At 44.4% G+C, this 21,080-nt stretch overlaps 2 protein-coding genes and 1 long non-coding RNA gene across 8 annotated transcripts in view; 2 read left to right on the top strand and 1 right to left on the bottom strand.

The window, feature by feature from the left end:
- Positions 1-12,668, top strand: part of LOC134949260 (cytochrome P450 2G1-like) — a 92,622-nt gene extending 79,954 nt beyond the window's left edge. For both annotated transcript variants that reach the window (XM_063937747.1, XM_063937748.1), the window contains 2 exons: positions 9,082-9,223; positions 12,100-12,668. In XM_063937747.1, the coding sequence (XP_063793817.1) occupies positions 9,082-9,223; positions 12,100-12,281 (324 nt within the window). In that variant the 3' untranslated portion in view covers positions 12,282-12,668. The remainder of the gene's footprint in view (positions 1-9,081; positions 9,224-12,099) is intronic.
- The window catches only part of LOC134949261 (uncharacterized), a 37,340-nt gene extending 21,737 nt beyond the window's left edge, over positions 1-15,603 (bottom strand). The window contains exons 1-2 of the long non-coding RNA XR_010183129.1: positions 14,797-15,603; positions 7,931-8,068 (exon numbers count right to left, since the gene is read on the bottom strand). This is a non-coding gene — a long non-coding RNA (uncharacterized LOC134949261). The remainder of the gene's footprint in view (positions 1-7,930; positions 8,069-14,796) is intronic.
- Positions 15,604-15,873: 270 nt separating this feature from the next.
- The window catches only part of LOC134949257 (cytochrome P450 2F3-like), a 266,609-nt gene continuing 261,402 nt past the window's right edge, over positions 15,874-21,080 (top strand). For 2 of the 5 annotated variants that reach the window (XM_063937738.1, XM_063937740.1), the window contains exon 1: positions 15,874-16,377. The gene's annotated coding sequence lies outside the window, so the exon portion shown is untranslated. Of the gene's footprint in view, positions 16,378-16,406; positions 16,916-21,080 lie in introns of those variants that run through there. The other 3 variants (XM_063937744.1, XM_063937743.1, XM_063937739.1) reach the window with 2 other exon arrangements.

Genomic DNA, 21,080 nt, shown 5'->3' with positions numbered 1-21,080 from the left:
GCCAATTTAGGATCTAATCTAGAATCAGCATAATCGGCACCGGTATCAGAGTCCGTGTCAGTATCTGTGTCATCTAATTGGTCAACACCACGTTTTAGTGACCCTTGTAATAAAGCGTAATCTACTTATCTCTTCCAAATCTGCAGTTGATAGTCAGATTCAGTAAACTTTTGATTTAATAGAGTAACATTAGCATTTAAAGCATTTAAAGCAGTTAACCAATCAGCAGTCGGCGGTGCCGACAGGACCCCCAAAACATTTGGTGTCCCCAATAAATTATCCCCCTGAGAGGAAAATTCTGCTTCAGACATGTCTCCCTAACAGCACCCAAAAGAAAGCTTGTGAGGGAACAAAAGGAAAGGAGCCAGCTCACACCACAGCGCCAAAGTGCAGGTCTGAAAAACACCCTCAAGTGTCACAGAGCTGCAGCGCTATAATATGTAAATAATCTGCCCCCCCCTCGTTTTATAGCCCCTGGTACTTGCTCCTGTGAGAAAGGGCCAGCGCTGCTGCTTGGAGGAGGAAATGGCGTCGAGTGAGCCTGGAGGAAGAAGCCCCGCCCCCAACAAGTTGCGCTTCTTCCCGCTTATTTTTACATGTTTATTCTGGCGGGGGTTTGCAGGCAGTGCCAGGGCACTGTACAGATATGTTGGGGAAAGAAAAGAAGACTCTTTTTTGGGGGCACTCTTAGTTATATTACACCTATACAGAAAAATGCTGTTATCAATAAAATATAATATATAACTTTTATTAAGTGTATTTAAAATATCTGAGATTGTGTTTATTTAACAAAAAATTGCAGCAGTGAAATCATGCCCTGCAATTTAATTGGGTATAGGGTTATTCCCAAAGTGGGTATTTTAAAGGCTGTGAGAGCCCACAAATGTTGATATTCACACACCTATTCTCATTGGGACCTATGTTGGTAATTGTTCTATCTGAAATTCCTAAAACGGCACTAATTGGTACAGAACAAAATTGCCATTGAACAGTATCTTAAGTATCAAAGTGCATAAAGCGCTGACTGTAGGAGTTTCTTCCTTTTCTATAAGTTAGTAGCACTTAACCCGGTTATCAATCTTTTTGGTATAGGAAACCGGTAGTGAACAGCTCAATCACTATAGTGGTCACGTGTTGGGGAATATTAGAGTAAACTGTAATTAAATCAAAGACACATATTACGGGTGTGTTTCAACTTTTTATACATAGGAGGAGTCCTATATTAGGTTGCAGCCACAGATTTATAAAAAAGGACACCAAGTGGTATTACTGACATTAAACATTGTACAGTGTTGATCAATTATTCTGTTATTATCGATATAGCTGTCAATGGATTAACCCAGATGTCCACACTTTATCTATAGGAAATGTTGCAACCTGATCTATGTGCTCAGCAAGCTCGTACAGAAATCATATATGGGTTGCAGAATAATATATTATTATAACACCAGGCTAGGGAGACAGCAAAAATACACTGTGCTCTGAAAGGATACACTGTGCCCTTGTTGTTACAAATGACAGTAAATTATTCACTCACATCTACAGGATACAAATATTTGTATACCTGTCAGCAAATTAACCCAAAAGTCCACCTTTTATCTATTAGGGATGTTGCAACCTAATCTGTGTGTTCAACAAGATGTATGCAAGTTTATACAAAGATCACGTATAGGCTGTAAGGTAATATATTACAGCACGAGGCTAGAGAGAGAACAGAACAAAATCAAATCTGTGCTCTACAGAGGGATACAGTGTGCCTTTGTTGTTACAACCACCGGTAAATTATTCAATCACATCTAAGGAATACAAGTTTCTCATATCAGAAAGCCACAGTGTGACAGTTTAGCCTCCTCATCTGAGTCATATGTGGTTTAGGCATTCATACTCACAATTAGACACATGGAATAAGGTAATTAGACTAATCCATACTAAATGTGGGAGCCTGTATAAATCATTAATAGCATTTAGGGGAGGCAAACTTCCACATATCAAAATAGACACAGTGTATTGGTTACGTTTTCTCAATTGCACGTAATCACAGAAAAACACACATTGAATGTATATAGGTAACAGTTTAAACCATTTAAGGCACACCATATGGTCAAACTATATAATCATGATAGCATGTATATGTGTTTGAAAATTCCCCAAACACGAGAAAGAGAAGACCAGTGAATTGATCCGCAATACGGGCTCTCTTTAATTACCCAATTTGTTTTATTCCTCCAATATAGGCACCTATCTACTCGGCCCACTCTCATTCCTGCATTGCGCTGCGGCTCCCTGCAATGTCCCTGGACACCAGGTAGCCGTATGCGCTCTAACGGGAACAGCAGAATGGCTCTTTTCTTCCTTCTCAACCAGTGGATTACCTGGCCACTCTCTCATCTTCCTTCCGCTGATTACCATAGGCGCAGGTAAATCAAGATGGAATGACAGCAGAAGTTGCAGGATCAATTCACTGGTCTTCTCTTTCTCGTGTTTGGGGAATTTTCAAACACATATACATGCTATCATGATTATATAGTTTGACCATATGGTGTGCCTTAAATGGTTTAAACTGTTACCTATATACATTCAATGTGTGTTTTTCTGTGATTACATGCAATTGAGGAAACGTAACCAATACACTGTGTCTATTTTGATATGTGGAAGTTTGCCTCCCCTAAATGCTATTAATGATTTATACAGGCTCCCACATTTAGTATGGATTAGTCTAATTACCTTATTCCATGTGTCTAATTGTGAGTATGAATGCCTAAACCACATATGACTCAGATGAGGAGGCTAAACTGTCACACTGTGGCTTTCTGATATGAGAAACTTGTATTCCTTAGATGTGATTGAATAATTTACGGTGGTTGTAACAACAAAGGCACACTGTATCCCTCTATAGAGCACAGATTTGATTTTGTTCTGTTCTCTCTCTAGCCTCGTGCTGTAATATATTACCTTACAGCCTATACGTGATCTTTGTATAAACTTGCATACATCTTGTTGAACACACAGATTAGGTTGCAACATCCCTAATAGATAAAAGGTGGACTTTTGGGTTAATTTGCTGACAGGTATACAAATATTTGTATCCTGTAGATGTGAGTGAATAATTTACTGTCATTTGTAACAACAAGGGCACAGTGTATCCTTTCAGAGCACAGTGTATTTTTGCTGTCTCCCTAGCCTGGTGTTATAATAATATATTATTCTGCAACCCATATATGATTTCTGTACGAGCTTGCTGAGCACATAGATCAGGTTGCAACATTTCCTATAGATAAAGTGTGGACATCTGGGTTAATCCATTGACAGCTATATCGATAATAACAGAATAATTGATCAACACTGTACAATGTTTAATGTCAGTAATACCACTTGGTGTCCTTTTTTATAAATCTGTGGCTGCAACCTAATATAGGACTCAGTGGCGGAACTAGCAAGCGGTGGGCCCAGGTGCGACAAAATGCTTTGGCCCCCCCCCCCCCATCCCATTCAAGTCCACCCCCTCACCTCTTGAAAGGATCTGGTGCGGGGGACCTGCTCAGGGCCAGAGAAATGGATACCAAGCAACAGTGCCGTAACTAGACATTTTAGCACTGTGTGCAAGAAACGGCATCGGAGCCCCACCCCTGCATGCAAAACAGGGGCAGTGCACGCCGTAGGCGCGTGCAAAAATACATAGTGGCGTGGCTTCTCGGGGAAGGGGTGTGGCCACAAAATTATACCAATTCCTAAAACGGTGCACAGTAGTCTCCATTCTTCAAATTACGCCGCACAGTAGCACCACTACACCAGGTAGAGACCCTTTTACACCTTACAGCGAACAGATTCCTCTTTTTACACATTACGGCAGACAGCGTCCCCTTTTTACACATTACGGCAGACAGCGTCCCCCTTTTTATACATTACAGCAGACAGCGTCCCCTTTTTACACATAACGGCAGACAGCGTGCCCTTGTTACACATAGCAGCAGACAGCGTGCACTTTTTACACATTACGGCAGACAGCGTACACTTTTTACACATAATGGCAGACAGCGTGCCCTTGTTAAACATAGCGGCAGACAGCGTACACTTTTTACACATAACGGCAGACAGCGTCCCCCTTTTTACACATTACGGCAGACAGCATCCCCTTTTTACACATTACGGCAGACAGCGTACACTTTTTACACATAACGGCAGACAACGTACACTTTTTACACATAGCGGCAGACAGCGTGCCCTTGTTACACATTACAGCAGACAGCGTGCCCTTGTTACACATTACGGCAGACAGCGTGCCCTTGTTACACATTACGGTAGACAGCGTGCCCTTGTTACACATTACGGCAGGCAGATTCCCCCTTTTTAAACGTTGCGGCAGGCAGTCCCTCGTTTTTACACATTGCGGCAGGCAGATTCCCCATTTTTACACATTACGGCAAGCAGATTCTCTCTTTTTACACATAGCGGCAGGCAGATTCCCCATTTTTACACATTGCGGCAGGCAGATTCCCCATTTTTACACATTGCGGCAGGCAGTCCACCCTTTTTACACATTGCGGCAGGCAGTCCCCCATTTTTACACATTGCGGCAGGCAGTCCCCCATTTTTACACATAGCAGCAGGCAGTCCACCCTTTTTACACATTGCGGTAGGCAGTCCCCCATTTTTACACATAGCGGCAGGCAGTTCCAACAAATAAAGAAAGAAAGAGACAGAAAGAAAGAAAGAAATAAAGAGAAAGAAAGAAAGTAGGCTCAGGCTCCTCGTGCAGCTTGACGATTCCCGGGCAGTAGACGAGGTGGAGGAGGGAGCCGCAGCAGCGCTGTGTTATTGGTGGAGGCGCTGCTGCTGCTGCCCCCCTGCTTCACTATAGGCTGTTCTCGGAAGACAGCCTATAGTGAAGCAGAGGGGCAGCAGCAGCAGCGCCTCCACCAGTAACAAAGCGCTGCTGCGGCTCCCTCCTTCACCTCCCTCCTCCTCCTTCCCCCGTCCGTGCCGCTGCTCTTCTCCTCTGTGGGCGGCTGTGCGCTGCGGGAAGCGGTTCCCCGCAGCGCACAGCGGCATGTAATGAGTCAGTTTGACTCATTACATGCTTGGGCCCCTGGACAGAGGCGGGCCCCAGTGCAACGCACTGCTTGCCCTGCCGGTAGTTCCGCCTCTGATAGGACTCCTCCTATGTATAAAAAGTTGAAACACACCCGTAATATGTGTCTTTGATTTAATTACAGTTTACTCTAATATTCCCCAACACGTGACCACTATAGTGATTGAGCTGATCACTACCGGTTTCCTATACCAAAAAGATTGATAACCGGGTTAAGAGCTACTAACTTATAGAAAAGGAAGAAACTCCTACAGTCAGCGCTTTATGCACTTTGATACTTAAGATACTGTTCAATGGCAATTTTGTTCTGTACCAATTAGTGCCGTTTTAGGAATTTCAGATAGAACAATATACTCTATTACCAACATAGGTCCCAATGAGAATAGTTGTGTGAATATCAACATTTGTGGGCTCTCACAGCCTTTAAAATACCCACTTTGGGAATAACCCTAAACCCAATTAAATTGCAGGGCATGATTTCACTGCTGCAATTTTTTGTTAAATAAACACAATCTCAGATATTTTAAATACACTTAATAAAAGTTATATATTATATTTTTTTGATAACAGCATTTTCCTGTACAGGTGTAATATAACTAAGAGTGCCCCCAAAAAAGAGTCTTCTTTTGTTTCCCCAACATTGTGCTATTTCTGACTCTGGGGAGCACCCCCAACCAATGAAATTAACCATAAAAGATATTCTTTTCTTTTTTTGAATAATATGGTAGTTGGTCATTTTGTTTGAATTTAAATCAGTCTCCTGTTGAAATTTACCTCCTCTCTTAGGAGGATTTCTTTAGAGACGGGAGCGATCTAGTGCGGTTTGTCTCGCCACTTTCTATCCACTGTACAGATACGCCAGCCATATTTATGAGGTATATTTAGCACCCCAGGGCGCCCCCCCCCCAGCGCCCTGCACTCAGCGGTGTGTACAGTCCGGGAGCCTGGCGCGCACTGAGCAAATCACTGCGCAGTACCTCTATATGCCGTCTTTGTTGAAGAGAAGATGTCTTTTCCTCACATACTCAGCTGCCTTCTGACTTCTGGCTTGAAGAGGGGGGACGGCAAGCTGTGGGAGCAAGCATCCAGGAGAGCCCGGCGTTCATCTCCCCTCAGGAGCTGAAGGCATCCTGTCAGCAGCAGCAGAGCCCTGAAACTCATTAGAAGTGGGTCTAGACTGCTCTCCCCTCTTTCCCACGAAGCAGGGAGTCTGTAGCCAGCAGATCTCTCCAAAATAAAAAACCTAACATTAAGTCTTTTCAGAGAAACTCTAAGAGCTCCCCCGAGTGCCTCCATCTCGCAGGGCACATTTTCTAAACTGAGTCTGGGGAGGGATATAGAGGGAAGAGCAAGGTCACGCCCCCTTTGAAAGTCTTAAAGTGCCCATGTCTCCTGTGGATCCGTCTATATTCCATGGTTCTTTTGGTGTCCCCAACATCCTCAAGGACGTAATAGAAAAATCGATCAAACATTGACCAAAAATTTATCAAAATCGACCCAATTCGACTTTTAGTAAATATACCCCCAGGACCCAATCATCATGTAGCCCCTATTCTCTCATTCCCAAATTTGCTTAATTTCAATCACGTGAAAACCAAGTAGTCAGTTAAACAAGCAGTAGTCATGAAAGTTGAACTAACAATTGAAGTGAACTTTAGGCATAATGGTAGATTGTTTAGCATGAGAATGACTTTCAACAAATTCAAATGTGGCATAATTCGATCCTGGGCCATGGAATGGAAAGTTATGTGTGAGTCTGAGAAGTTGCTGAGAATAAATAGAGTCAATATGGATAATAAGGTGATTAAAACCCTCATCTCATGAGGTGCTATTGCAATGACAGATTCTGTATGTAGTTCATGCAACGTGTAAGGGCTGAAAGGGTCTGAGGGTAAGTTGAGGAATAAATGGAGTTTAGAGACAAAATAAAAAGTGATCATGGTTCAACAATGAGCAGATAGTGTTTGGAGCAAAAGATGTTTTTTATAATGCTTTAAGAAATGTAGAGGAAATATAGATGAAGTTGAGAATGAACAAAGGGACACTTTGGAGGATGGTAAGGCAATGTTTAAACTGTTAGTGTTCCTTGAGGTCCAAGTTTGGGAACCATTGCCTTAAATCCTTGGTTCCAAAATATTCTTGAACCATGACACATGTAGTATCAGAACTTTTCTCACAGCATTTAGAAGAAGAAAAAGTGCTTGCCTGTCATACTTAGGGTCAGTTATGCGGAGGTGGACAGGGTTCTGCTGCTTTTTGTACACATTTTTTTAGTTTATATCACACCACAAGGGATCCGCAGCACTGCGCAAATCAAGAAAACAATGACTTAGAGTACAAGACAATTTTGGACAAGTACATGGTATACTTATAAATATTGTTGCATCAGGGGACAGGACACTGAAATGTTCATACAAATGGTAGAAACTGAGGGTTAGGTACCGTTGAAGGGAGTATGGAATAGAAAATAGTCAAAGAGAGGGAAAAGCACATGAGGAGAGAGGGCCCAGCTCGTAAAAGCTTACATTCTGAATCAGGAGTAGATAGACAGGAGTGACATAGATGGGTTAGAAGTGAGCATGTAACAGAGTTTTAGGATGAGAGATGGCTGAGTTTGATGAAGAAGTGGGTCTTGAGAGTCTGATAAAAGTTTTGTAGAGAGGTGGAGAGTCTGATAGGGAGAGGTAGAGGATTCCAGAGATATGGAGCATGGCAGTCAAAACCTTGGTGACAGGAATGGGAGGAAGTAACCAGTTGGCAGGAGAAGAAGCATATATTTGTATCATAAAAATTATTTTTCAATAGAATTCTTAACAGGAACCATGTTGGTGTTGTACTCACCAGAATACTGTGTGAAGCAAGCTCATCTAATATCCTCTAATGAGGATGAGAATACAGATTCTTTGTAGCCAACTTTAAAATTCTGGTGGTCTGCTCTCCACAAAATCTTTATAAACTCTTTTCACATTCCAAAAAGACCTCAGAGATAAGAAAAAAAGGGAAGAACAGACCGCTGTCCTAGTGCATTACATTTTATTTTCATACAACAAATAAGGACAAAATACCAAGTACAGAATGGCATAAGCATAAAAGCATAGAATCTTAGCAATCTTCACATGCGAGGCAATTTCTCCTGCTGGAAAGAGGTTCCCAGCACCTCATTGTCCCTTTGCTGTATGTCATCTACCTATCCCTACAGGAAGGTCTGCTGCAGCAATGAGTTCTGTTTGACGTGTTTCAATGAACAAGCAATCTTTCTCATGACCGAACTGTAAACTTTGTTTATTGCATATTGCATACTTTGTATAATTACCTCTAAGTTTGTAACTCATTTGGGCAGGACCACCTTTACATTTTCTTTCATGTCCCTGTATGTAATTAGTGCCATGATTACCTTAGGGGGTCATTCCACGTTGATCGCTCGCTAGCTACTTTTAGCAGCCTTGCAAATGCAAACGCATAGTCGCTGCCCACGGGGGAGTGTATTTTTGCTTTGCTAGTGTACGAACGCCTGTGCTGCCGAGCAGTGCAAAAACATTTTGTGCTGTTTCTGAGTAGGTCTGGACTTACTCAGCCCTTGCAACCACTTCAGTCTTTTTGGTGCCAGAATTGACGTCAGATACCTGCCCTGCAAACGCCTGGACACGCCTGCGTTTTTCAAAACACTCCCAGAAAACAGTCAGATGCCACCCACAAATGCCCTATTTCTGTCAATCTCCTTGTGATCACCTGTGCGAATGGATTCTTCGTTAAATCCATAGCTCAGCAACAATCCGCTGTATACCTGTACGATGCGCATGCGCAGTAGAGACCTGATCACTGCACTGCGAAAAACGGCAGTGAGCGATCAACTCAGAATGACCGCCTTAGTGCAGAGCATTGCGTAGTTTGTCAGAACTTTATAAGTATTAAGTAACAGATAATAATAATAATATAATAATAATAATAATAATAATAATAATAATAAATGTACTATACAATTCCCTCTGCAGGGCACAAATGTTATCCCAGTGCTGACCTCTGTTCACGGTGACCCTGAGAAATTCAAAGAGCCACATACTTTCAACCCTGAAAATTTCCTGGATGAGCAGAATCGGTTCAAGAATAATGATGCTTTTATGCCCTTTTCCACAGGTAAAGATGTTATGTGTCTGCATACTGAAAGGATCTGTGTTACAGATTAAACAAATAAAGTCTTCAAAAATACATATTTAGCACAAAATAATAAAAAAAAAATGCAAGTAATAACTAGATGTATAGGGCAGATTTCAAAATCCAACATTTGCAAGGACACAGAACCTGCAGTTACATTGCATTATTAACATACTGTATGTGTACATAGGCGGATCCAGCCCCCCCCCCCCCCCCCCCGTCATTTCTGACTTCTTTTTTTCAAAAGGAGAACAGCAGCAGCACTACTGCTATTTCCGTCAGTCAGATTTGATAAAAGAGTAGACAGGCACTAGGACCCGCTGCGCTACTAACAGCAAGTCCACGTGGTAACCAATGGGGAGCTCACACCGCAACCTACCTCCCCCACTGCCAGCCGGACAGAGTCCAGCCCAGACGCGGGGTTCAAATGCCAGCATCGAGTAAGACTGCTACTAATGACGGTGCAGAAGGCTTCATTAGCCCTCACTGCACCGCACAGTATCCCAGCACTTCCTCCTCCACTTCCTTTACCATCATGCTAGGTGCAGTAAAACTTAGCTTTAGCTTTGAGAAGGCGGCCTGTGTGATTGTGACAGGGCTGTCCTGCAGATGTCTTATGCTGCTTGTTGGAGATCCAGCTGGCTGCTTCTGTAAATCAAAGATGAGCAGTTCGTGTCCTGCAGTCTGAGTCTCAGTGCAGTGCCCAAAACAAGGTATGCTGCACCTGCCACCACCAACTAAAAACTATAATAATTATATAGTGCTGGGGTGCCTTCCAGGCTTCGATAACTAATGGAACAAGTGACCAACATTTCAAGACCCAATCAGCCTTTCCATCAGGATGAAACAATGGCAATAAACCAGGATGCCCTCCTACCACCAATCATTACCTGATGGCGTATTCTGTGAGGCCACGCCCCCTGTGATACCACACCCCTTATCTGGGAGAACGCGTGCCTTAGGTGCATGTAAATATAACTAATACAGTTTCCCTATCATGGTGCCCCCCCCCCCTTTCATTTTCTTCTGGAACCGTCCCTGTATGTGTATGATATGCAATGTATATGAGGCCACATGTGTCATTGTGCTATACTTTCTCTCGACTTATTCTGCTCTTTCAAGAAACAATAATCAGATATTAAATGTCAGAGCTTTAGGTTGCATTCATACAATATGACACCAATAATTTGTGAGGCCACTGTATCAGAACGCATTCTCCTGTAACCTTGGGTCTAAGCGCAGTGCACACGGTACTATGACAGATACAGTAATCTCCTGAATATGAGTAAAATGCTCATCAAAAGTAATAAAGCTAAAATACCACATCAGTTTGGACAAGCACAAATAATGGGGCTCTGGCATAATCTGGATTACCCTATGCATAATCTGTACTCTAGCATATGAAAGTACTGGTGATACTAACACGTAAGCATTATATCCAGTTATATATCTGAAGAGGCCTGACAAGGTTGTAACAAGTGTTTCTCATATAGGCAAACTTTAGTGAGGGCATATCAATGCAACTGTTGGCTACACAGAGCTTGCAAGTTACCAATGGTATCATTTACATTATGTACAGTATGGTTTGGTGCAAGTGCACATTGATGATGATCAGTGGTGTAAATTCATCCCTGTTGTCTGGAGGCAAGAACGCATCCCTCCAGTTTTTCTGATTTATACTATCACATAGAGGTTTCCTACTCTCTATGTAGGAAGCAGCATGGGTGCAAGTGGAGGCAGGGGATGCAGAGTTAGACACTAGGTAGTGCAGCCTGTATAAATGGTCATGCATTGTCTCTCTAATACAAATGACAGTCCACAACACATAGATTCTGGACCAGGACCTAGTGCCCAAGTCTACGGGCCCCAGTATTCTGCATCCACTCACCCCCATTTAACACCCTTGTTGATGCCACTCCACAACTCTGTGGCCTCCAGGCATTACATCAAATGAGTAGCCAAATCCCAAGAAATTCCAGCACTGAGCGTACTCTTTATATTGATGTCTTACTGGTCCAATCCTAAATACTGGACAATTAAATTGTCTGTTGGGCATTTGTAATCTCCTGGATTATAGTGCTACCAATAAACTCACCGAAAACACAATACAAGGAAATCTAGAACCAAATTAATTCTTAATGTTCATTGCACTCTGGACGGGATGCATTCAGGATGCCGGTAGTTGGAATCCTGGAATCCCAACACGCGGCCATAATGCCGACTCTGGAACTCTGACTTAAGTCCAAATGATGACGCCGGAATCCCGACACCCGGCATCACGATCGTACGTATGCCACCACTCTTAGCATTAGGGTGAATTTAGGGTTAGGCTGCAGGGGGAAGGGAGGTATAGGGTTAGGTTGCGGGGTGGTAGGGTTAGGTTTATGTTGCGGGAAGGGGGGGTAAGTTTAGGCACCACAGGGTAGGGGGAGGGTTAGGCTGTGAGGAGGAGGGTTAGGATCGGGGAAGGGAAGGGTTAGGCTGTAGAAAGGGAGGGTTCGGGGGATAATTGGGGAGGGTAAGTAACTGTATACTTACCTTGCCCCTGTCAGGATTCTGTCCATTAAGATGCCACGGTTAGTCTTCTGACCCCCAGCATCCAGACTGCTAGCAAATCTTACTCTTTGGACCAATTGGTCTGCATATTAAGAGCACAATTTTGATTTGTTCAGTCGGGGGTTGCATTTAGATTATTCATAGAACAGGTATTGTAATTATATGCTCTCACCAACAGGTCCATCTCTACAGTATGTTTCACATTTTGTATGATTTAGAACTTTTTGTAACATTCTGACTCTATAGGATATTACGGTAACTGTTTTTGTTGTTGATTCAACACATTTTTTCTTGTTTTCCAGGTAAACGCATCTGTCTGGGAGAGGGATTGGCCCGCATGGAGCTTTTTATATTTTTCACCACTTTACTGCAAAATTTAAAATTCAAGCCCACAGTGCATCCTGATCTGATTGATCTCACCCCTAAATTCAGTGGTGTGGGCAACGTACCACCCACTTACCAGCTCACTGCTGTACTTCGCTAGTCTTTATTCAACAGACCATTTTGGGCAATCAGTAACCATCTTACCCATAATGATATATATTTTTTCTATCTACTGTAAATCATCTGCACAATACACATACTTGTGTTTTACATACTGGCTATAGTGCTGATTATCTGTTCTTATGTTTTGTGGATGGACAAGCCATATTTATCACTTCTCTTGCCAAGTGGTATTCAAGTGTCATTGAATTATAAGTCCCAGCATACAGTAAATGCTGCATTTTTGCATACTCTCCAGATGTCCTGGAGACTCCCGAATTTTATAGCGCCTCCTAATTGAGTAGCCAGGGCCCCCCGAAAGCTGACAAGTGCCCCGGTTCAGTGAGGGTGTGGCAAAATCTTAGAGGTGTGGCTATGCCACCTCCCAAAAATGTACACTTAACATTTACACTTGTTAATATTTGCATTCCTTAATTAGTTACAGTGTTTAAAAAAATGTTAATAAAAAATGTATTGACTTTTAATGTGTCAAATTATTGAGTTAACTAGCGTTTGCCCGTGGCTTTGTTCATGTGGATGTCTGTCTTTGCTCATGTGGATATCAGAAAAACACATTGCTGTCATGGAGGACATAAAAAAAGAAAATTGCCTTTTGCACAGTAGCCCAGATAACCAGTGAGGAATGCTTGCAGCCAGGGAGGAAGAACAAGAAATGTGACATTGATGTACACAAGCGTTGACATTGTCATTTCTGGCACAAAGCAAAAATGATACTGGAAAATAGAGTTAATGTAATAAGGGGCTAATTCAGTAAATCCCACAGAAGTGCAGAAACTGCAATTTGCCGCTTTGTCCAGTTCTGATCATGCGCGCACAGTGATGCCCGTGAGGTTTTAAACTGCGATCGCAATTTAAGAGCTGGTGGGGGGAGGTGATGTGGCATCGACGCCGCATTTTGTGGGCATCAATGCACCGTTTGGGGGGTGCGGTTCGGACACGCCTGCGTGTGCGGGGCTGGCCAAGGCGGCTGCATGACGTCACATGCAGCCGCTGCAACCCAAAAGATGGCGACCCTCTGACTGCGCGCTCGCATATTAACGAGGGTGCAGGTTCGGCATGTGGGGTGGCCTTGCCCCGTGCTGGGTGGCTCTTCGCATGTTAGAGAAGACAGTTGTAGTTTTGCAAAAAAAAAAATCTGCAAAACTGCAACTCAAGCTGAATTAGGCCCACAGTCTTTACACCTCTTCCTTATAATCCCCATTAGAAAGATGAGGACATAGTGTACTAATTGTCCCCACAGAAATAACGGCTTTTGTTTAGTGTTATCACAGGAATACTACAGAAATCATGGAGTTCAGGTTTGGGGAAGATCTCCCAATCATGGCTTACATAAAATCAGAGATAGCTATATGCAGGATGAAAGAATGGGATCGCTCCCCTCTTTCAAATGATGGGCCCATTAGCATACCATCCAACTGTACCTTTTTGGCAGGTACGGTACCTTTTTTTAATTTTCTGTACCAATTTTTGACTCTTCTAATTTCCATTGAAAGTATAGGAAACACCCTTTTACCCGTGACCACGCCCATTTTCCTAATATGTACCGATTTTTATGTGTACAATGGTGGTCATTTCGAGTTGATCGCAGCCTGCAACTTTTTGCAGCTGCTGCTGCGCTCAACTAGTCCACGCCTATGGGGGAGAGTATTTTAGCTTAGCAGGGCTGCGATCGCTTGTGCAGCCCTGCTAAGCTAAAAAAAATTTGAGCAGATCAAGACCAGTCCTGGGCATACTTACCCTGTGCGACGATCTCAGCGATGCTGGGGCCGGCTTTGACGTCAGACATCCGCCCTCTGTTCTCCTGGACACGCCTGCGCTTTCTTCACCACTCCCCCAAAACGGCAGGCAACGGTCCGGTGACGCCGAGGAACACCTTCTTTGTGGTCGTTTCTGCGACCGCTTTTTCCGTTGTCCGCTACGTAACCAGGCGACCCCTGTTGCCGGGCAACGACTCACGTGCGCAGTGTGGCAGCCGCGCATGCGCATTCTAGACCCGTTCGCACCACAACGACAAACCGCTACATGCGAACGGGTCGCAATGACTCCCCATGTTGGAGGGTATGCATTAGTGAAAATTGTTTGGTGATCACCAGGCAATTCTACTATACAGCAAGAACAATTAAGCTGTGCGCTCGGTGAGTGGTGGTGTATGTGATTGTCAGCAGCGACTTGGAAAGGGAATGCCAATCCCTCAGAAAAACACTCAATAGAACAAAAACCAAGTTGCGCTCAACAATCAAAGATGAAAAACATTTATTTTAAAATTTGACAACAATTCTCCCGGGAGTACAATTAAAATGAATCAATTATCATAAATCTACACGGTACAAAATCACTGTGCCCAAATGGGTTGTAATAGTGGAATTCTTATTAGGCAATTCCTGATGTTCTAAAACATATGACCCAGAGAATATTGTAGTAAATACAACAACAATAATAATAATTTTTGGACTCTTATGATCAACAAATGGGTCTATGTGCCGATGGTAACTCACTTATTATGTGGAAGTCCCAAACAGTCCTTATTCCGTACGGACGTGTATCAATTCCAATATTCCTATAGTGGAAAGAACCCTTGCAATAGGATTTTGACGCTCAAATAGATGCAAGGGTAGACAGATAGACTGTGTCCAACAAAACCAGGCTGCTGTGATGGTAATAGCAGGGAGAGCCCGGAGTGATGTTAATACAGCCAGCCATTTGCCCCCGCACGGAGGAGGGAGAGCAGTGTCTGCAATAACCGCCGGGTTGAGGTGGAATGCAGCCGTGTGCAGGCTGTCGGACCCGGACCGCTGGATGTTGCCTGTGCGACACGATGTCAGTGAGCTCTCACCAGGAACGGCTGGACTGACCTCCCACGGGCAGCTCCGATTGAGCCTCCCTGCACTTCACCTGGTGTAGAAGGAGAATGGTGTTGGAGCCACGGATGTGTTGCGCTGGCTGTGTGTGAAAGCCAGCCACGCTCTGAATAGTGGTGTTGGGGCTGCGCTTCCATGCCGGGCTCCAAATCAGCCTCACTGGAGTGTGCCATCGACGGGATGAGAAAGCACCGGAGCCCCGGCACCTGATCATCAGCTGGGCGGTGGAGGGCTGTAAGACACAGCGGCCGTTAAGGACTGGTCTCCTGTAGTGGCTCAGACTGAGCCTGACTTCAAATGATGAAAGGGTACACCTGCCCGTCGGCGGCACACTCCAGTGCTGATTTGGAGCCCAGCGTGGAAGCACAGCCCCAACACCGCTATTCAGAGCGTGGCTGGCTTCCACACACAGAAGGCGCAACACATCCGTGGCTCCAACACCATTCTCCTTCTACACCAGGTGAAGTGCAGGGAGGCTCAATCGGAGCTGCCCGTGGGAGGTCAGTCCAGCCGTTCCTGGTGAGAGCTCACTGACATCGTGTCGCACAGGCAACATCCAGCGGTCCGGTCCGACAGCCTGCACACGGCTGCATGCCACCTCAACCCAGCAGTTATTGCAGACACTGCTCTCCCTCCTCCGTGCGGGTGCAAACGGCTGGCTGTATTAACATCACTCCGGGCTCTCCCTACTATTACCATCACAGCAGCCTGGTTTTGTTGGACACAGTCTATCTGTCTACCCTTGCATCTATTTGAGCGTCAAAATCCTATTGCAAGGGTTCTTTCCAGGGCCGGATTTAGGGGGGGGCGAACGGGGCGACCGCCCCCCCTAACATACAGCTCCATTCCATGTGCTGCTGTGCACACAGTGTACCGGAGATCTGCATTAACCCCTCCCACAGCAGAGCGAGTCACAGCTGGGTGAGACAGATAGACGGGATTGAGCTGAGCACTTGTGCAGAGGGAGGAGAGAGCTCTCCCGAGTCCCAGCCAATCAGAGCTGGCCTTCCTCCCCTGCTCCTCCTCTCTCCCCTGGTCTCCCTGTGTGTGAGCCTGGTCAGCCTGTTGCAAAGCATTACTGGGATTTTGAGTCTCTCGCGTCTCACCAGTGTCTGCCCTGCATCATGTCTCCTGACTGAGCTGCAAGAGGAGCCCCCCTCCTCACCTTCCTTCTCCCCCCAGAAATTCCAATCTTCTTGTCTGCAGCTTGTAACGGAGGTCAGTGTCCCGTATGTGTGCACTGAGCAACTTAGCTGATGTCTGCTTACAGGTCAGACTTCAGCAATCAGTGAAGAGAGACATGCATTCTGTGTGATAGCAGCAGCACTGGGTGAAGAGAGAGGTCTGTGCAGCCTGCTTGTAACATGAGACATGTCTCCTCTCAGACAGACTATGGGCAGTTCTGTACACCTTTCTTAGGTGCAGCCACAGACTTTCACCCTGACCCCCACTGCTGCTCATTTATTAGTTAGCATCACAATACAATTTAATAAAAAATAAAATACTACTCTTATCTCACACACAAAAACAGCTAAATTCCCCATTGCTTTGAAAGTTTCATATTTTGTGTTTGGGAGGGGCTGGACTAGAAGTGGGAGGAGTAATGAGTAGAGAGGGGAGGAGTCCGCATTGATTCTTAAACCGCCCCCCCTAAAAGAAATGTCTAGATCCGTCCCTGGTTCTTTCCACTATAGGAATATTGGAATTGATACACGTCAGTACGGAATAAGGACTGTTTGGGACTTCCACATAATAAGTGAGTTACCATCGGCACATAGACCCATTTGTTGATCATAAGAGTCCAAAAATTATTATTATTGTTGTTGTATTTACTACAATATTCTCTGGGTCATATGTTTTAGAACATCAGGAATTGCCTAATAAGAATTCCACTATTACAACCCATTTGGGCACAGTGATTTTGTACCGTGTAGATTTATGATAATTGATTCATTTTAATTGTACTCCCGGGAGAATTGTTGTCAAATTTTAAAATAAATGTTTTTCATCTTTGATTGTTGAGCGCAACTTGGTTTTTGTTCTATTGAATTCTACTATACAGTATGCTACAGAAAGCGTAAAGCATTTCCAGGAGGGTACAATCAAATATTGGGGCCCCTAGTAACAATTGTGTGGTGACCAGTGACCACCTATGACTACTATGTAATGTCACCCTGCACTATGGGAAAATTATATTTTCCATAGATGGGAGAATGCCTTATTCCCCCCATACTGACTCCAACACATGTGCCAACATTATAATTAGAGAGGTCCTCTTTTTTAAATGTCACCCCCTCATTAGTTATCTCCTGGTGGTTACCAAACAAAAATCAACACTCCACAGATATGGGATTCCCTTACTTAGGGCGTTATTCAGTATGGATATCACTGCGCATACTGACGATTTTTTGGCCAGTGCAAAGGCGCGTGGATGCTGCAATGCGGAAAATGGTGGCAGACCAACTGCCTTCACAACCAGGCTGCAACTGCATGCAATCGCATTGATTAGCATGCTGGGCGGCCGTGCCCTGTGCAGGGCACCCCCAGCACGTTAGAGAATCGAGTTGCAGTTTTGCGATTTTTTGCAAAACTACAATTCAAGCTGAATTAGGCCTTTAATGCGCTAGGTTTGCTAACTTAAAAAAAAATGCAATAGATTATTTTGCTACAGTACTATAGTATTCCTACACATTGTAACAGCATTTAGTCTAAGAGAAACCTAGCAAAAATCTGGCTTATGCTCAAGAAGCAATTTTACTATAAGAAATTCTGCAAAGCATACCCCCAACTTTTTAGCTCAGGGACTCGGGGGCGTGGCCGACATTTTGGAGGGAGCATCTGGGCAACCCCTTCCTCACATCCATGTAATGTATATAGACGCCACCAACTGCCCTCACCCCACCCTCCAAGCCCGCCCGCAGGAGGAACAGCAGGACAGAGTCCGAATAGCGAGACTGTCCTACTGGAATCTGGACAATTGAGAGGTATGCAAAGTATCTTGTTTTTTTCTGTTCTGGAAAGATATGTTAAAGCTGAGGTAAGAACCACAAACAGTGATTCATACCTCCCAACTTTATTGTCCCGTGAATTGGGACCATCGCGCGCCATAGTCATACCCCAGATCACCTTCCTGTACTTGCACATGGCATCTGTTCAGAAATGTCTGCTTTGCAAGTCTCTGATATGCACATTAGGAGACAGGGCAAGTGCTTGCAGCACATGCACCTCCAGCTGCTCCCACTGAAAGCAATTAAAACATGACAGCCAGGAGGAGAATCCTCCATAAGGTAAGTATAGCAAGGTGGAGGCAGGGAAACAATCCCACCCGCAGGTGGCAGTGTCCTGAGGTGGTGGTGGGGCAATTGGGAGGCTCCCGTCACTCGCTGCTCTGCTTAGAGCAGCAGTGAATAGATGCTGTGCAGCGTCTATTCACGGGAGATACAGGAGCAGGGGGCTCTATGAGCTGCTGGCCATTCCTCCATAGTGATGAAAACGGGGTGCAGCTCTCGATCGTGGCATTCATGTGAAGCCACACCCCCTTTTACTGAGGCCACACCCCCTTTAAGTAGCGTGCCGCTACACCGTGTTGGGGAGTCCGAGTTCCTGACTATTGATGTTGGGAGGTATGCATTATGTTACTCAGGGCCCAATTCAGAAATGATTGCTGTTGTGTGAAATCGCACAGTGGATGATTATGGAATGCTTGCACATGCGTATGCACTGCAATGCGCAGACGCAAGCCCAAACAGCGACAGAATGGTGGAAAAATTTCGATCGCTAGGCATACGCAAGATGATTGACAGGAAGCGGATGTTTGTGGGCGGTAATTGGCCATTTTCTGGGACTGTCTACAAAAACGCAGGCATTCCCAAGCATTTTCAGGGAGGGTGTGTGATGTCAGCTCCGGCCCCAATCAGCCTGTTTGTATTGCACCGTAGAGTAAGTCCTGGGCTATGCACAGACTGCACAGAATGGAAAAATCATTCGATGGTGAGTGACTTGCGAATAGATTTGCAGCTGTCCGCTGTCTGGTGAAGTTTTCGCACGGCATATGCATGCATTCGCACACTTGCATGGGGCGGGTTTTCACTGTCTATGGGTGGCAACTATCTGATCGCAGCCCTCTGCAAATTTGCAGCACAGCGATCAGGTCTGAATTAGGCCCCCTGGAGCCCCGTGCGATGCAAACAGCATCTTAGGACTGCGATCGCCTGTGCCTGATTGACAGGCAGAGGTTGTCGTAGGGTGGGAGGGGCGCCGAGGCTGTGCGATGCTTTTGCACCCTTGCGGGAGGGGGTGGGTGGGGGTTGGGCCAGACATGCTGGGCGTCCCCCCACATGTCTTGGTAACTGATCATAGATGTTCTACATTTAGCACATCTACGATCAGATCTGAATCACCCCCATAAACCTCTGCGCTAACACTGGTAGGTGCAGTCATTGCTTAATTACCATATTAATATATTTATAGAGGGGATGATTTATCAAGATCATAACATTCTGATAATATATAATTAATTGGAATTTTGTATGATTGTACATTCATATAAAATTTACTGGATAGTTTAAGGTAATAGACTTGACATGTTAGACATTATAAAACTGATCTGTGTTATACCACTTTCGTTGAGGACCACAAGGGGGAGTGCTCTCCCCACAGTATGACTACTCAGAGCGGTATTGCTAACTTCATTGGGGGTAATTCCAAGTTGATCGCAACAGGATTTTTGATAGCAATTGGGCAAAACCATGTGCACTGCAGGGGAGGCAGATTTAACATGTGCAGAAAGAGTTAGATTTGGGTGGGTTATTTTATTTCTGTGCAGGGTAAATACTGGCTGCTTTATTTTCACGCTGCAAATTAGATTGCAGATTGAACACACCCCACCCAAATCTAACTCTCTCTGCACATGTTATATCTGCCTCCCCTGCAGTGCACATGGTTTTGCCCAATTGCTAACAAAAATCCTGCTGCGATCAACTTGGAATTACCCCCATTATTTCATTGCCGGATGACTCACGAAAATATTTAATGAATTGCAGATGGTGTGCTTGCCTCTAGTGATCTTGTGTAGAAGGAAATTGATTATCATAATTGAAATTATTACAATACACTGTGAATACACTGTGTATTTCTATTCTATCACTTTATTTTTAATATTTTGCTTTATTAAGGGATCATGTATATTTTTGAAAATAATTAATCTAAATTTTCTAGTAAATGATAAACATGAGTAAAGGGCCTGATTCACTATCATATGCTAATGTGAGAACGCACGCACTGAGTGATTATCGGTACATTATTCATGCGCTGCAAACGCATTGTGCATGCATGAAGGTCAAAATGCGATCGCTCTGCGAATGCAACCTAAGTGTAAAGAGATCACAATTTGATTGATAGGAAGAGACCGTTTGTGGGTGGGAACATGGCATTTGTGGGGAGTGTTTAGAAAATGCAAGCGTGTCATGGCCATCTTCAGGGCGTGTATCTGATGTCATCTGTGATAAAAAAAACACGGCACCCAGTGCAACTTATTTTGAGTAGGCGTGGGTTAGCCGCTACTGTCAACTGTGCTCATTTTTTTGCGTATGCATTGCGATTCTGATAATGCATACACACATTTGCGAACGCATCAGTGGGCATCTTTTACCCTTGCTGGGCGGCTCTTTACATGCAATTTTTAGCAATAGGAGGTTTGTGAAAATCGTTACCTCGGCCTCAATAGCGATCCATTGTGAATTAGGGCCTTAAACTCATAGGGAGTGTAAGAGTGAGGTCTTACACAAATGGAGTTGTAGGGTTAATGTTATGGGGAGGTTTTTGCCAATCAGGGGTCTTAACGGATGTATTTAGAGTGGAGTTTCAGGCTATTTGTTATAGTTTTATAGGGATCTGCCTCTTTTTCAGTGTTCCTGGAAGAG

Source organism: Pseudophryne corroboree, chromosome 8 (genome assembly GCF_028390025.1).
Source record: "Pseudophryne corroboree isolate aPseCor3 chromosome 8, aPseCor3.hap2, whole genome shotgun sequence".
Classification (NCBI taxonomy): domain Eukaryota; kingdom Metazoa; phylum Chordata; class Amphibia; order Anura; family Myobatrachidae; genus Pseudophryne; species Pseudophryne corroboree.
This window is presented reverse-complemented; position numbering and strand designations above follow the sequence as displayed.